The sequence below is a fragment of the Rhamphochromis longiceps genome, linkage group LG6 (genome assembly GCF_057381845.1).
Source record: "Rhamphochromis longiceps isolate RC_006_pf linkage group LG6, R_longiceps_female_GT1.1, whole genome shotgun sequence".
Taxonomy (NCBI): domain Eukaryota; kingdom Metazoa; phylum Chordata; class Actinopteri; order Cichliformes; family Cichlidae; genus Rhamphochromis; species Rhamphochromis longiceps.
The window spans coordinates 43,668,014-43,686,266 of record NC_140562.1 but is presented as its reverse complement, the minus strand read 5'-3'; the positions used below and the strand labels follow the sequence as shown (position 1 = coordinate 43,686,266).

Here is an 18,253-nt window from a genome sequence, read left to right as displayed (position 1 = left end):
TTTGCTGGTCTTTAAAACTGTATCTTTAAAGGAGCAAATTGGTGAGGAATGTTTAAGATCAAAAACCAGGGTTTTGAGTTCATGGACTTTGAATGCTTATTAATAATTTTCTCTAATTTTCTCTTTGTTTGTTTAAATTTTCACTGTCACCTCTTTACAGAACATAACTAGAACTTATAACTAGAGTTTCTTAGTTTGATCAGTTTTTCTCTGTTTTCTTTTTGTGTCTTTTCTCTGTGTTTAGTTTATTTCTGTGTCTTGGTTAGTTTTCCTGTTTAGTTATTGTTACTTAATTGCTTGTCTTCTACGGCTGGTGTTGTTTTGCTTTTACCCCTATGATTGCGTTGATTGTGTGCACCAAGAGGTTAGGAAAGAAAAAGTGGGATATAATGAAGAAAATAGGAGTACTGGGCAAAAGGAAAAGGTTTATAGTGTGTTGTATTTGAGACTGGAATACTAGGGAAGAAGAAAAAGATGGAAGGAGTACTTTGAGGAACTGTTGAATGAAGACAATGAGTGAGGAGGATGGATGGAGGAGAGTTAGTGAGTCAGGAGAACTGAGCATTAGTACGGTGGAAGTTGGGTGTAGTAGCAGAGAAGATGTGCTGCTCTTCACACCTCTCTGTGGAGTGAGTTAGTGGGGAATTCATTAATGGCATTTTTACGTATTATTCATCTTCGGTGCAGCTCTGCAGACTTGCTAATGGAGATCAACTGAGGCATTATTCTGCATAAAATTGTCACCTTAGTAACCATGTAAACGTTTTGCTAAATGACAGTCTGATCAGAGTGAATAATTCATTGTGCAACAAAGTGAGAAAAACACACAGGTTACAGACTGCAGAGGATTTCACTTGTGCAACAAAATATCACAAAATCTTGTCATCGGAGTCTTTACATCATCGGTACTATACAGGTCAACGGATGTTTAGGATGGGTTTCACAGCTTCCAACAACTGCTCACTCTGTCAAGGCAACACACCTGACAATCACATCCACGCTCTTTGGTTCTGTCCACCAGTTCAGAGACATGTGAAGACAAAGTTTAAATGTCATTTCAGACACTGAATGTTGGGGTGGGTGTAGTTTTTCCTCTGCGGTGGGGTCGGGTGGCCCGCCCCATGCTCTGTGGTGCTGCTGCTGTGGGCACCCCTCTGGAGGAGCATGGGCCCCCTGCCCTTGGTGGATTCCCGGGAATGGCGGTAACGATCGGGGTCAGCGGGGGAGCTGGGAAGGGGTATGGTGTTGCTGCCCACCTCTCAATTTTAAATACATGTGGGGTTCTTAGGAGGGGCCGTGGGGTGGTCTGCTTGTCTCCACCCCAGAGTAAAGGGAACCATCTCCTGGGTCTGCAGACTGGTTGGCCCTCTGGGGGTGATGGTACCTGGACCTGGGGGTATAGAGTATGTGTGGGGAGTGTGGGTGTGCGTACAATGTTCATTTCTGTGTGTCTTTGTATATTTGTGGATGAGGATGAGAATGCATGTTTGTGTCTGTGTCTATATTTCAGGTCAGGTGTTAGACTCCACCTCTCTTGGAACATCTCAGACCCCCCCCCCCCCAACGTGTAGGGGCCTATCTCCTCTCACCACCCTCCCTGCCAGTGGCGGATGCCCCCACCTGCTGGTGCGTTGGTGGTTCTCTGTGGGTTGGATGCTCTAGTATGTACTTGCTCACTCCTGGTGGCTGCTTGGTGGGGACTGGCCCCTTGGCTCTGTCGGGCCCCTTTGGGGGTGTGGAGGGCCCTCGGATCTTGGGTCTCTGGGCCCAAGCCTGATCTACTCTGCCGTAGTCGGCTGGTCACCACAGCCCCCTAGTGGCTTCTGCACCATGGTTGCTGGGTGATATCTTCGTATGTTTAACTCTATAAAAGGATTTCTTTTTTTATTTCAAACTAATTTTCACAGTGAATAAAAATTGGGACCACACAAGACTCAAGTCTTAGTGTCCTGGTTGAAAGTCATGTGGGCTGGAAACAGTCATTACACTTGCACTGGTAGGTAGAAGAAGAAAAAAAGATGATATGATTCTTGAGCTGGAGGACGTTTTGGTCCATTTAATTAACACAGACAGGATTTGGTCCAGACTTGGTCCAGACAGCAGGCTGTCCATGTTGGGCTGAATGATTTAAGCAGATTCTTTTAAAAAAGGAGAAAAATGTGTGGCCAACTGCCACACTTCTTAGTTCAAAGAGGATGGAGTTCCCACCTTGGGTTGGAATGAGTTGCCTCCGTGTGTCGAGGAGTTCAAGTATCTCAGGATCTTGATCACAAGTGAGGGAAGAGTGACGGGCAGGTTGGTGTCTGTAGTGATGTGGACACGATAAGGGAACTGAGTGTCGAAAAAAAGCTGAAAGAATTGAGTTTCCTCCAAGAGGTGGCTGGGCTTTCCCTCAGAGATAAGGTGAGGAGCTCAGCCTTTCAGGAGGTTTAGACCATGGAGATCTGGCTCTCCAACATCGAGATCGAGACCTAGCCACACATTCATCACTTAAGTAGGCGATACTTCATCACCTGCTGCTGCTCTTTGTGGATTCAGCCAACTGAATGCAACAAGATATAGACAGATGTTACATGAGCCATCGTGGCTCAGTTTCCAGTATGAGCATCAACACCTTAAATTCAGTTTGATGTCTGCTACCCATGATGCAACACTGACCATGAACATCACAGCTGGTCTGCACCAGTGAAACAGACTGCTTTCCTGCAAACTTCACCACAGCGTTGCAAACTAACCAGTGTTGCCTACGAAAACTGACCGATCCTTTTCATGCACACTTTGAACAACGAAAAAGTTTGTTTTCATGATTTTTCACAATATGAATAAAACCTTCATGCACATGTTCAAAAACACTCAAATGAATGAGAACATTACATGAATGAATTTACAGTTTAGCAAATGTCAGTGAGCCGTTCCTACTTTTAAAAATAGTCTGTTTTGAAAAAAAGGTCAGGAGTAGAAAGTACAGATATTTACTTTAAAATGTCAGCAAAGTACAAAGTATTTGTTCTTCGTTGCTTCCTTAGAGTTTCCCAATATTAGCTGGAGGTGTTTGAGGGAAACAGTCTGAACATCGATTGCTGCTCAAATTAGGAACCAAAGCTTAATAAAAGCCAGAATTGAAGAACTTGCTCACTAGAACAGTAAAGTAATCCAAACAGGCAGCAAAACTCAAATGTTACAAGAAAAACTTGAGTTAGTGTTTGTGTTCTTCTGGATATAAACTAAACAGAAATCTCTTTGGGTCAAATTTCTTACAATTTTGCACACCGAGGGAGAAAAAGTACAGATAACTCAACGTGAGTAAACTCCAAAAATTTGTATGAATTAAGTCAAGCAAATGACCTCGCCAGCTGTTTGTTCATGCTGTCCATCTGCTCTCTGGTCTGTGCTGCTCTGCTGCCTCTCAGTCTGTCATTTCCACACACACAGAAATCCTCTCTTCAGCCTTGGCTCCAGAGGTCGGTCAGGTCTGTACCAAACTGTATAATATGCTCAGTCATCAGAACAGCAAAACAGCATCTGCACACACACACAAACACACGCGCACACGCAGTGCACTTCAATCCAAATGGGAGCCTGGCATTCAAATATCCGAATTCCAAATGCAGTTAGACAGCCCCCTCTGCTTATCATCTTACACCCCCCCACACCCGCCAAATCCAGCCAGCCAGTGCCTTTGCGTTTCCATGACAACAACCTGAAACTATTATATCATCAGTAAGAAGGGAGCAGCGGTGGAATTTTGCACTCATGCTCACAAACTCGAACAATTTTTGCACCCACTTCCCAAAATGCTTCCCCATCCCCTGCTGAAGACTTTGCTACACAAGGTTTTCTTTTTTAGGAGATGTGGCATCATCACCTGGTAGGAGTAGGTTTTGGGGAGCATTGTCCTGTCAGGTGAAACCTTACTTTAAGGAGGCTCGGCGCATTCACTGAAGTGTCCCTCAGTTTGGGATTAACAGCAGAGAGGACGTATCCGTAATGAAGCCATCACATGAGTGCCAAAGTCTGCAGATCATTTGCTGTCAACTTTTTCTAACACAGAGAAATCTTTGGAGAGTAATTATGCAAAAAATCTGTTTTAATGTATCTTTTGGATATTTTAAAACTGAGTGAGTTGCAATTCAGCATTAAGGCAGAAATACTTGTGTTTATACAGTCTTGAACCAACATTTAAGAGCATCTGAAAAATGGCAAACAAATCGTATTTTGCATGGTTGGATCTTAACAAGGTTCCAAGTAGAGCTTCAACATGCAACAAGAAGAAATGGGAGTGAGACAGAACATTTTTTAAGCATGTAATTTATTGAAAACAGCGCTTAAACTCAAACAGGCTGTTTTACAGCTGATCAAAAGTTTAGGACCACATGCCTCTAAAAGGCCAAACCTGTGCAAAAATGTGGATTCATTTTCATTTCTGTCAGGTAGTCACACTGTCATGACGTTCTGGTGTTAAAGGCAAAAAAAACATTCCCTTTTCGAGCGTGGTTGATAAACACAGCACGCCATCTCTGCTGAGGTGGGACGCAGTAAGACAGTCATTGGGAATTTCTTAAATGGTTTTTAATGTTACTGGCATGACAAGCAGATCCCACCTGAGATGTTTTCTATGCGCCACAGTGGAGGGGGCGCCATAATGGTCTGGGGTGCTTTTTTCTTCAGTGGAACAATGGAGCTTCACGAGATGCCAAAAGGCCACTGGCTATGTCTAGATGTTGCAGAGAGCATCCCTCATGACTGAGGGCCCTCATCTGTGTGGTAACGACTGGGTTTTTCAACAGGACAACGCTACAGTACACAATCCCCGCAGGACAAGCGACTTCTTCCCGGAGAATAACCTCACTCTTTTGGACCATCCTGCGTGTTCCCCTGATCTAAATCCAAATGAGAACCTTTCGGGATGGACGGCAAGGGAAGTTTACAAAAATGGACAACAGTTCCAGACAGTAGACGCCCTTCGTGCGTCCGTCTTCACCACTTAGAGAAATGTTCCCACTCACCTCATGGAAACGCTTGCATCAAGCATGCTGCAAATTTTTTGAAGTGATCAACAATGACGGTGGAGCTACTCATTACTGAGTTCGTGTTTGGAACTTTGATTTCTGTTTTCGGGGGGTTTATGAGGTTTTTTTTGAGGGTGTGGCCCTAAACCTTTGATCAGCTGTAACACAGCCTGTTTCAGTTTAAACATTGTTTTCATAAACTGCTCTTGGAGCCTTGTTAAGATCCAACCGTGCAAAATATGATTTTTTGCCATTTTTCAGGTGGTCTTAGGGTGCCTGGAAAATAATATCGTATTAACATGTTGACATGGCAAGAGTGCATAACCTCAGACAGATATACACACGTTATTCAGCTTGAACTGACTAGACGATTGAAAGTTACACTGACTTCGTAGTTCACAAAGTTATCATGATCCCAGTCATTTTGCAGAAAGAACAGGCAGAAATTCCCATTATTTCATCCACAATACGACTTTCTTAGGATTTGAAGTGTGCAGTCAGTAGAGGAAGCATTGCATTCATGCAGACACGTAGCGATGCCATGTAGCTCGACTGGGCTCGACTGGATCAAGCAGCAACTTCTGGGTCTGAAAAGTGAAGCAAGCTGAACCTGTCTGTCATTTTTGTGACACTGGGTTCGTTTCAAACATTTTTAATGTAATTATTTGACAAATAACATGGCTGGCTGTGAAATTCTAGTATTTTTCAGTCTGTTACTTGCTAACTAAACTTATTAGCACTCCACACTCTCAGCCAAATGTGGTAGCATCTGAAAATTAAGTGAACATCCAGCTGTTGCTGCTGATTAGTTCTGTGTAACTAAGCTATGCGTGTTATAGCTAATGATGGCATGAGATGAGCGAGGCAGTGGTCCAGAGCAGAAGTGGTGAAGGAACACAGTCACAGTTGGGGCAGAGACTTTCCTGGTTGCTTTTTTTATACTTCACCGGCAGAGATTTCAAGAAGTCCCCAAAGACTTCAAGCTTTACTCCACCTTTCAAATTCCAGCTCCATGCCGGTTATAAATAAACATGAAAGATGGAGAAGGTGGGGGTAAAGATGGTGAGCGTGGACGTCCACTGGGATTTGTACAGTAGATGTTTGAAGGAGAGTTCCAGGCCAAGATATCAGCGCATGCCCTCACACTTCACCTCCTCTTTGCTATTTCCCTTTCTCTATAAATAACACACACACACAGTTTGTTAGTCAGTGCAAGGTCCTCAATGGTGCTGAAATCACGAGGCAGCCGAAAAACATTTGAACATTTAGTAACAAATATATCTGATTGCTTCAATGGTTTGCCTTCTATTACAGCATATCTTCTATTACATGGCATCTGTAGACCTGTTAAACTTTTCTTTATTTTATTTTGTGCACGGCTCCAGAGATGGAAGTACTCTACTCTTGGCTCGGTGTTATGATCCCAAATATGATCATCTCAGGTTCCTGTTTAGAAGTTCTGTGTATTAAGAGTAGCCAATCAGGAGAAAGCTGGCTTCAAAGGAGGGGGAGGAGCTAAAACTGTTAATTCCACACAGAGGATAAAATGAGTGTCCCAGTATAGGATAAATAATGTTTATTTTTAACTTTGAATCATGCAAAGCTGCTCTAGCAAAGTGAGCAGAATCGCACCCCCAGTTATCTTGGGATAATTATATTGGAATAATTTACCTGATCCAAGCTTACTTTTCCAGTGAACATGTGCAGACTTTAATGGATAAAACTCCAACTGTCCTTCCAGTCAGTATAAAACAGCGTAATTACTACCGTATGTTTGCAGAGGGTGATATCGCACCCACAGGGGTGATTAAGATACCCCTGACCCAAGCAGTCACATGATTGCAGACGTCTGTGTCTCTCTGCACAGAAGGGTGTTCTGAGCTTGTAAAGGTCAGTTTGAAAATCACTTTTTAGACCAAAGTTCTGCTGCTGCTTTCAAACCAAGAGTTGACTGAACATTCGTTCACATAGCATCCCATCTTCTTTTAACATCAGCCTGTAGACATCTGAGAAAATGTTGTTTTATTGTTTTTCTGATAGAGGATTCTAGCTGCTCAACAGTCCTGGGTCTTCTTTGCTGTATTTTTCATTTCATGATGCTCCAGATGTTGTCAGCTGGTTAAAGGTCTGGACTGCAGGGAGGCTTTTCCAGATGTGCAAGCTGCCAGTACCAAAGGCACTGATGCACCCCCATCCCCACGCCCAGAGTGCTGATTACAAGCTGGGTTGTCTCTCTTCTTTTTGGATGATCTGATATCGTCGTGTTGGTGGAACAACATAGTAAATGTTGTTCCAGGAACAACATTGCAAGTGACCAATCACATTGTTGTGACGTTATTCTTTGGTGCGCCAAGCCATTCGTGCATTTATGAAATTCCAATGTTGCAAGGACAATATCAATTCTGCTTAGCGTTTATTAAAGGATTAGGGTCAGGGCCCGTTGATCGGCAGACAGAGGTGGTTTCTCGCAGCTTAAGTGCAGTTTTTTGTTTTACGGCGGTTTTTCCCGAAGTCGCAAAAGTATGATGTCACAACATTCTCATTGGTCACTTGCAATGTTGATCCTGGAACAACACCAACACGACGATATCAGATCGTGCCTCTTCTTTAGTCCAGAGGATGCAGCTTTCATGTTTTTTATGTCAGTACATTTTGCAGGAGTGATCCTGAGTGCATGAAGTGATTCAAGATAAGATAATATAAATCTTTGTTAGTCCCACAAGTGGGAAATTTGCTAAATGTTTTATAGGCCCCAGCGAGATTTGAACTCACGACCCCTGGTTTACAAGAGCAGTGCTCTAACCCCTGAGATATGGAACCTTGACTCTTGGATCTGAGCCTTGCTTTCCCTGACAGAATCAAACCTGTTTTTAATGCAGCGCCACCCAAGGGCCCGAAAATAGCGAGCATCTTCATTTTCAACCTTGTACCTGGTGCACAGAGATTTCTCCACATTCTCTGAATATCTTGATGATGTATTTGTTGCCCCGTTCCAGCTTTTTTGAGACATTTTATTTCCATCAAATTATAAATGAGCCGTTCTATACCATGTGAATAAAATATGGGTTTATAAGAATTGCAAATCATTGCATTCTGTGTTGCTTTACATTTTCAACAGCATTCAGATGTTTTGGAAACTGAGATTGTATTTTATATCGCTTATTGCAAAGATATCCTCTGTTTATAGAAGCAAACAAAATCTACTAGAATAATGGAATATTATACCAGGATGAAAAGATGAAGCTATGTAACAAGTGAAACATGTATCTCATAAACGTAAATTACTTGAAAGTATTTGTATATTCTAAAAATGGATATCTGGTAGTAATATTCTGATTGTGTGGTCGCAGGATCAAATTATTATCAAATTTTACAAACAAAGATTCATACAGTTGCTTTGTGCAGTAATATGAACACTGCCTTGCTGTGTAAGAGGGGACTTGCTAAGCAGCTATTGTTTGTGCAAACGTCGTCATTCGTCCACCTACGGTTCAGTTTCCCCCGTGATGTTGACAGAAATTTAACAGGAAAAGTAATGTCAGGGTTTGAAACATGTTTGCTGGGAATTGTACACGGTCAGGGGTTGCATTCAGTACCAACCATTACAGTGGCTGCTGGCTTCATTATTCCTTAAAGAGCCGTGTCTTAATTTAACAGCAGGTTTTTCACATTAAACCATCTCTTCTAGCTCCAAAAATATTTGGAGAGTAATGATGCACAGAATCAGCTTGTGTCAGTTTTGTTTCTTTTAAAACTTTGTGACCTGATTGAACATTAGTCGTGCATTCAGCTTATCTCAACTAACCACCACAAAATCATATTTATACTGGTCAGAAAATAATGTTGTTTTTGTGTTAACATGTTGGCCTGGCAAGAGTGCATAACCTTAGATAGTTATGCAAAGGCAGATTATTTAACTAGAACTGACTACATGATTGAAGTTACACCGACTTCTTAGTTGACAAAGTTATCATGATCCCACTCATTTGTTTGCAGAAAGAACAGGCACAAATTCCCATTATTCCATCCACAACAACACTTTGTTTGGATTTGAAGTGTACAGTGTGCTGAGGAAAAAATGCATTCATGCTGATGGTGTAATGGAGCAACTGGATGTGACTGAATCAGGCAGCAACTTCTGGGTCTGAAAAAGGAAGCAAACAGGGAGATGTCAACAACTGCAGTTCCTGTAATGGCCACTTGAGGCTCAGTAGCTACAGATGCTGGAGTCAGCGGCATGCAAGTATAACAGACAGATGTCCGATTATAGCTAGCTGGGCTGATATCTGCCCTCTAGACCAGTGGTTTTCAAACTGTGGTACGCGTACCACTGGTGGTACTTGGGCTACATCTAGTGGTATGCAGGAAGTCTCCAGATTAAATAATATAGCATGTTCTGATGAGGGATTTCTGAAAAATTCAAACGTACAGCTCTGTTATCACTTCCAATATAAATGAAGACAGAAAACTAAACAGCAGTGACGTTCGTAGGGTTACTGAAGTTGGGCTAGCTGGTATATAATGATGTGCTATGTGGTGGCTAGCTATACAGCTATGTTAGCATAACATAAACTGGTGAAGCTGGAGCATGAACGCAAAGTTTTTTTCCACTCGATAAAAGTTAACATGAGGGTTCCCGATGGTTAGGGACAAATGCAATCACATGGCAGGATACTGTAAACGGACCAAACTTCAGTCAGGAGAACAACTGAGATAATCCATCCACAATACGAGGTTAGTCATTAATATACTGCTGCATGGGCGGGGCTGTAGTGAATGTTCTATTGGAGTACAGTTGGTACAGGCTTTGTACGTCTTTCATGTACAGTCTTTGCATTTGGCCGGTTAAACACTCAGGTAAATAAGTTACTGAAATATACAAGATATAAGAAAACAGCAGCTCTGATATGTTATTATAATCAATGCCACTTTTAATTAGGAACTCAGGATGGGCATAGGCTTTTAATTGTTGTTTACTTTAACTGCATCATTGTTTGCATCAAAATGAAGGAACAATTCAGTGCCTTTGCTTCCATGTTAGTAATAATGATTGAATCTACTCCTCTCCTAATGGTAACTTTAAAGGTCCATTTGTTTCATGTTACAATATGTGTGAGAGTAAAAACACTTAACACTTAAATATTAGCACTTTATTCATTCCTTTTATTTTCTTTCTTGAAACATAATATTTGATGATATTGTGTATGATATGAAGTTTTATGGGATTATGCTTTCCAAATATTTGTTTACTTAAAGGGGTTACGAGACATATGGATATATGACACAACCATGATGCATTACACAAGGAAGAACTGAAGAGGAGACAGTCTCTGCTGTCATTGCTGTTAGCAGAGAGGATCCAGAATAAAGCTAGGAAGTGCAAACGAGAGTCTGTGCAGGGAGAAGATGGATATACTACGGTGCATCAGTCAGTGTGATATGCTTGTGTGCCTAAACATGTACAGTGTTTTATAAAGGAGAAGCCATGGTGCTGCAGAGTTCCAGCACAAGGAAACAAAGAGGAATCATGTTACATTGATTCAGAGCCCACAGTGGTTCCCTCCAAATTGCCTGGGAAATTAGACTGGCACGGGATGATGCAGGCAGGCAGGCAGGCAGGCACGGAGCAGGAGAGGCAGAATGTGTCCCCAGCAAGCTGAAGCCTGATTGCTGATTGATACATTGACTGCCACTGATTGTGCATCACGAAGAAGAGGAGGAAAACCGGGATGATTGCAGAAAGGGAAACAATGAAAGTCCCTGTGCACTCGTGTGCTGTGATTCTATGTGTCTTGGGTGCGTACGAGTGTTCAGCTTGTGTGTCGGTGTGTGAATGTACCACAGAGAGCAGGGGTGGTTCAGTCCAAAGCACCCTCAGCAGCTGTTAAGGGTTCATCCCAGTGACCTCACTTACAACTGCACTAATTATCTGACCACCTCCATCACTTTTTTTCCCCTCTCATGCGTACAATTCACTTTTCCCGCTTTCGAGTAGTCAGCTGAAGCCCTAAAGAAACACGGAGTGAGGTAACATCTCACGTCTTCCCACATCATTCCCCCACATGCCAGTATTACATGTATTTCTTTCCACTCTCCAAACATCATGCATAATGCACCGAACCTCAGCCTGCTTTCTGCAACGAGTACATCAAATGGCACTGCTAATGGCAAGCGTGCTGCCTAGCAGCCATGGCAGCGGCAGAGTGACTCGCTTCACCTTAACTCCAGCACTCTGTTATTTGTTTCCACACTCTACATCAACGAGACACTCACACTGTTGCTATGGAGTTAGCGTTCAGGCAAGCAGACTTCACAGGCACGAGTGATGATTTTAATTAAACAGGTGTGTCGTTGTCACTGACGTGTCAAATTTCATTTTAGAAATCTTAAACACTTTGTAGTCATAACTTTGATAGATTACCCAGACTGTCATCTAGTAGTTGTCAGATTAACAGAAAGCACCATTCACGAGCCTCATTCTCCTTTCGTGTTTGGGACCATTGTTTCTGCTTAAAGCAGGAGTGGCTAACTCCAGGCCTCGAGGGCCGGTGTCCTGCAGGTTTTAGACGTGTCCTTGATAAAAACAGCTGATTTAAATGGCTAAATGACCTCCTTAACGTGTCTGGTAATGAACTAATCATTTGATTGTGAGTTGACCCAGGGTGATATCTAAAACCTGCAGGACACCAGCCCTTGAGGTCTGGAGTTCCCTACCTCTGCTTTAGAGGGAATGGTCACTGCAAGTAAATGCGAAGCTGCTCCAATGGGAAGCTGTCTTGAGTAATTTCTGCCCTAATTGGACTCTTCCAAGATGATAGCTGCCCCATCTGTGGTCACGAGTGATGAGCATGTGACTGCATACATCATTACCTTCTTAGTCATCAAATCTCAACCAAATTAAACAGCTGTGGGAGATTTTTGGCCCCACACTTTTCTCCCCACAACCATCATCAAAACACCAAACGAGAGAAGATTGCTCATACAGGATTGAGGACCCAAAGACGAAAAAAACAACATATGAAAAAGTGAATGAACAAAACAAAAGGCAAGCCTTTATTTCAGCTGATAAAAAGTCCAAGTAACAAAGAGTACAAATGGATGATAACAGATACAGACACTGAGCAAAGGAACGCCAGGATTGCATTTACATGCACACTGAGGGCTAATGGGGACTGGATACAGCTGGGAGGAATGAGACACAGGTGCACACAATCAATACAATCACAGGGGAGGCAGTTCAGTTCAATTCAATTTTATTTATACAGCGCCAAATCACAACAGTTGCCTCAAGACGCTTTATATTATAAGGTAAAGACCCTACAATAATATATACAAATAAACCCCAACAATCATATGACCCCCTATCAGCAAGCACTTTGGCGACAGTGGGAAGGAAAAACTCCCTTTTAACAGGACACAGAAGACAAACAACTGACAAAGTAAAACAGGAAGTAAGTAACGATAACTAAAAAGGAAAACTGACACGGAAATAACTTTAACATGGGGAAAGACTGAAGGAAAAACGTGAGGGATGTAATGAACTCTAATGGAAATAGTACCTGGAACTAGAACTAAAGACTAAAACTACAGAGGAATACACAAAGACAAAAATATTTAATGATAAACACAATTTGAAATCCAAAAACTCAAAAGCCGAGGTCCGAGAACGAGGGCCACGACAGATGAGAGTGAGTGCACGTGCTGCAGGTACCTCTGCAGCCACGACTCTCGCCGCCGCCGCTGGCGTGACCATTGTCCCAACTGCTCGTGTAGAGCACCGTTCACCTTAGAAGTTTCCAACTTTGACGTTTGATTTGAACCACTTTCTGATCATTTCAGTCCACAAAGTCGTGCTGCCCTTTACTTACTGTTGCTTTGCTTTTTAAAAGATACTCAAGGTTTATTTCCTTGCTTTGTGGCTGGTGTGTTAAATACCTCTGCCTGGCGTTCTTTTCATTTCACCCGGATCCAACTGTTACTGTCCCCCACCCTCATCGCCTAGCTTTTATGTGGGGACGTAACAGTGGGTCATTTCAACCTCAAACTTTTCATATTCGTGGCAGAGATTTGGGGGAGTGAAAGCTCCCAGCTCTAAAAGGAATTGTATATTACTTTGAAATTGCCTGAAAAGCACGACAGGATAAACATGACAACAGGCAAGAGGAAAAAATGTAAACGTTTGAGTTTGTGGTGACCTGTAAAAGAAAAACTTCACATTATTATACAGGATCTTAAATAAAACTGCTTTCCTATTAAATGATGAGAACTAATGAAAAGCTCTTGCACCTGGGTTGCGGCTGTAGATCACCATACTTGTGTGAAATCCTGATCTGTTTTTCATTCCTTATTCTTCACTTTTTTGTTTTCTTTCTGAAAATCTAGAAAAAAGATGCAGCACCCTTCCACTTATCCAAGTCTCACAATGCAGTGAGGAAATCAGGATCATCACAGTGACAGCCGCAGTTTTTCGAGGGTGGAGGTGGGTTTGGCGAGCAGCACGTTCATATAGCGGCGTATCGTGGCGAGCATGTGTTTGAGGTTTGGAGAGAGCCGGGTGCTGTGAAGTGGAACCTTTCAGTGCTGATGTTTTATAAAACACCTTGTTTACATGGAGGTTCAGCGGGTTCCTTGTGGGAGTGTGTGGTTCTGCATCACATCCGCACGTGTACTTATTACCTCTCGTGGGAAACTGAGCTTCGTGCTTCTCGGAAAAACAATTAGCTGTTTGGCTTTTATCCCCCGATGCTTCAGGAGAAATCGTTTTGATAGATTATTTCAGCATTTTGTCTTCAATTGTTTCATAATGAACTATTTCTGTTTTTCATTTGAGAAAGTTTGAATTCAGGCAGAAGTGTTGACTTCTTGTTCTTCTGCGTTTCCAGCCTGATTCCTGTCATAAGAGCTGCTTGTTGTTTCCCCTCACATACTCGCCTGGCATTTTCGGCTGGATTGAGTTGGAGCTCGCCGACACCGGCTTGTAATAGTAAATATTAAACACATCCAGCTGTCGCTGTGAGATGGCTGTCTGCTCTGCTGCTCTGCAGCCTCTGTAGCTTTTTACAGGCAGCTCTGCATTGTGTTCGACTTTAGAAGTCGTGGCAGTGGAACATAGTGCAGGCGAGGACTGGTGGCCACAGATATACTGTGGATACAATCAGGTCAACAAACAGGGGAACAAGCGCTTATTATTCTACCCGCTCTTATTTCTTCTCTACAACATGAACATGAACGATTTTGCACTGAAATAACGCGTCATATAAGAGGAAGAGAAAACTACTCACCACGCTGGACTCTCATGTTTGTTCATTCTTTCACCTTTAGCCTGTCAGTGATGCAGAGGGCATCCCACTCTGTTCGAGCTGCTTACTCTGTAAACATGGACAGTTAGACTTAGATGCTACACCTGTTACTGCTGTTCGTTTTAACAACGCCTCATGACAGTCGCCATATTGGTCTGGTAGAGCTGGACCCCTTAATGCATTTAATTTTAAGGAGGCAGAAGTCTATACGCAAGTAGTCAACTAGACATTTAAATATTACTCCTCTTGCTAGTCTGTGCCAGAAGTACTGCCTGGTTAAATGTAGTATTATTATGTTATTAATGTGCTCAGAGCTGGTACTTACAGTAGCGCCGGCCACTAAGATAGCAGATGGCAAAGTAAACAGATGACAGCCCTGCTAACCAGCGCTGTTCTGCAGCACTTTGATGGTGTATGTCAGCTTTAAGCTGTTGAGACATTTATCACTGAAAGTTATATGTGCCCACCATCGCGGCTACCTTCTAGTGTTGTCTTACTGGGATTACTGGGATCAGTGAGCAGACTCACACAGCCGTTGACTGGTTTCAAAGGTTTACTGAATAACGCAGGAATGAAGTGGGCCAACGGGAGCAGGGAGTGAGTGAGCGGATCAGGATCCAGGATGTGTACGGAGCCTCAGCCAGAGAAAAGAGGCGTGTGTGTGTGTGTGTGTGTGTGTGTGTGTGTGTGTGTGTGTGTGTGTGTGTGTGTGTGTGTGTGTGTGTGTGTGTGTGTGTGTGGAGGGGGCTGCAGGTTTGGCGAGGGGTGGAAATCCCAGGTTGGAGGAGGGTTTCCCTGTATGGTAACACTTTGAGCTGATCACTCCCTGTAAGGTATTTCACATAACAGAGATGATCATATACATACGGAAGAGGATTAGGGCCACTGGGAAAAAGTCAGAATTCTGAGAAAAAAGCCAGAATTCTGACTTTAATCTCATAATTCTCATAATTCTGAAAAAAGTCAGAATTATGAGATTAAAGTCAGAATTCTTTTTTCCCAGTGGCCCTAATCCTCTTCCATATACAGGCTTGCTGTGGGATACTTTTGCATTTTCCAGTTTTAACACAAGCATCTGATGTCCTGTTGGATTTATTTAATAAACACTGGCTGAAATCATACTGTCAGGATTTCTGACCTCTGTTACAGTTACCCACACATCAATCCAAAACAGCCTGTTGGCTGTTATTATTCCAAAGCTGTTGCAAACCAGCCAATCACAAGTAGTTGAAACATTCTCGTGATTTTTTTATGCACTAATTTGTACATTTTCTCCATTATTATATTATCATCATATGCTGGAATGTAATGCGGTCTCTGGGATTCAAAACCAAACATGAATAAAATCTCATGAAAATACAGGACTGTGCTTTTTTACTTGACTCTTTGAAGCTAATCAGTAAAATATTTCTGATGTTTTGTGATTTCTCGTGGCTTAGCACTTGATAGCCCAAATCTGTGCCTGATAGCTGTCCAACCTTCCCCTGTTATCTCCGAAATATGTAACACATGTTAGCAGTGACTTCTGGTTTGTGTGGGTGGAGATGATGACAAGGATGACTCGACGCTTAAGGGGCGAGAAGGAGAGCTTCCTCGACTCTCGCCGGCACCCGAGTGCCTGTCACTCAGAGAGTCAGTGAGGAAGCCACAGAGAGGCAGTGGAATAACCCCTGCCACCTTTTAAGGCCAAACCCCCTCCTTTATGTTCTCTCTGTCTTTTCCTTGTGCTCACACACAGCTGATCCTCCGTTGTACTCACATTCTCAAGCTGAAACATTGTGGTTAAACTCCCATCACCCTTTCTCTCTTCTTTGCTCTCCATCCCACTTGCTGTACCTTAAATATCCCGTGCTCTATTTTTACGATGCTCTCTCCTCTTTGCCCTCTCTTCGTCCTCCTACTGTTTTCCATTTCACTCTTCTCTCTGAGGAAGGGTACTCGTACGCAGTGCCTGGGAGGACACCGTTTGACGGTCGTCGCATGCTTGGTTTAAGTTTAAGTATGTCATGGTCCTGGGCCATGTGGGCCCAGTATTCTTAGTTCCTTGTATGTTTGTATTTTGTTCCTTATTTAGGCCATGTTTTCTGAGTTGCCCTGTTGTGTTGTTCCCTAAGTGTTTTCCCTTCATGGCTTTTACCCCCTGTGTGCCCCTCTGTGTATCTGTGAGCCCTCGTCTCTCCTTATGTTTTATTCCATGTTTCCCCTGCCCATTATGTCTAAGTTCTCCCCGTGCTCTCTCTCCCCCCTGTGTGCCCTCTATGTATTTATGAGCCCTCGTCTCCCTTTGTGGTTGTTTCATGTTTCCCCAGCCCGTTATGTCTGTGTTTCCCCGTGCTCTCTCTCCTCCTGTCTGAACCTCGGTGCCTGTACATGTCATGTTCAGTTCACCCCGCCCTGTCTCGTTATGATTATCAGTGTCACCTGTGTTCCCCGTGTGTGCCCACTTTCCTCGTTTACCCTCTGTGTATTTCTGTCTGAGTCTCCCTCTGTTCGGCGTCGCGTTCTCCCTCATGCTGTGTGTGATTCCCCCGTGTTGCCTGGTGAGCTTTATGTTAGTTTTTCCCAGTTTAGTTTTGTATCTCCTATTATCTTTTGTCAGCAATAAAGCTGCTTTTTGAGTTCATCCCCGTGTGTGTGAGTTTTGCATTTTGGGTCCTCCTCCTGCCTGCCACACAGCCGAGCCATGACAAAGTAACTCTCTGGAAGGGACCGAGTTTAAGCTTCTGCAGAGCATTGGAAACGTGTTCTGTGCAGCATCCTCTGATAAAACCCACTGAGCGTTACTGTATGAAGTGTCCTGATCCTGGCTTTCTGTCTCTTGCAGCTCTGCACGAGTTCCCTACGGACCTGTTCACGAACAAAGAGAGGACAGAAGGAGCCGTGGCCTTGCATGTCCTGTGTGTAAGTTTGCCTTCACCAACACAGCTCTGCATCCGTTCCCCTGTATCCACGTTTGAGATTTTACTTACTCATCCAAAAATTCCCAGATGGTTTGTGCATCCAAAGCCTTCATTTTCATGAACACATGGAAACAAAATGCACATTGTTTTAGAAGACCTGCCGCCCATCACAGCCCAGTGGGTTAAATAATGGCGATGCTGAAAACCCACTGAAAGGACGGCTCTACCATTTGTCTTAACCGATACTGCCTGAAAATGCTGAGGTTTAAAAAAATTCAAGCTAAAAAGAAGAAAAACACCCATTTACATCTAAATTTGATTGAAAATATAAAGAACATCTCTCCTTTTCCACATTTCCACCAACTCCTCAAACTGAGGCAGAAGTGCTAACCACTGGTGTAACTTTGCCATGCTAATAAACTAACTCAGGGTTAGTTCAAAGTCAATCTCATATCAGCTGATGGCTTCTACACATCTGACTGCAAACTCTCATATAAGGCCCACAGTTTAAGCTGCTTTAGCCTGCTCACAGTTGCAGATGCACCTTTGCAAGCTGATTTGCAACCATCTCTGTCCCCGGTTCTCCTCCCAGAAAAGAGCCATGCCACCAAATATAAATCAAAGCAATTGGAAATATCTTTGGTGTTTGGATTACAGTATTCCAGACTGAGCTGCAGCTCAGTGCCAGCCGAGTCTTTTCCCATCCGGCAATTCAACAAACACACAGCCTTTGCAGTGGGACCCAGCAGAGGTCACCATGCGAGGCCCAAACTATGATGGGGCCTTTCTTTCATCGCTGTGGCGTGAGCGACAAAGCATGCAGAATGTTTGAGCACGCGATGATCCATGTTGCATTGTGCTGATGGTCTCTGAGGGGTTTCATCATAATGGAAGCTCCTGCAGCATCTCCGCAGGACTAAACAATGAAGCGTTTGCCGTGTCTCACTTTGCAGCCACCCTCTGAGCTGCTGCAGAACCTTTACTGGGATGCTTGGGTGTTTAGAAATCAGTGCAAAATAGCAGGTGAATATAAGCTCCATCTATT

The 18,253-nt window shown here is 43.2% G+C and overlaps 1 protein-coding gene across 1 annotated transcript in view; it reads left to right on the top strand.

The window, feature by feature from the left end:
- The window catches only part of LOC146668841 (sodium/potassium/calcium exchanger 3-like), a 61,936-nt gene that overhangs the window by 26,446 nt on the left and 17,237 nt on the right, over positions 1-18,253 (top strand). Inside the window, exon 3 of the mRNA XM_085410898.1 lies at positions 17,133-17,209. Within this exon, the coding sequence (XP_085267024.1) occupies positions 17,133-17,209 (77 nt within the window). The remainder of the gene's footprint in view (positions 1-17,132; positions 17,210-18,253) is intronic.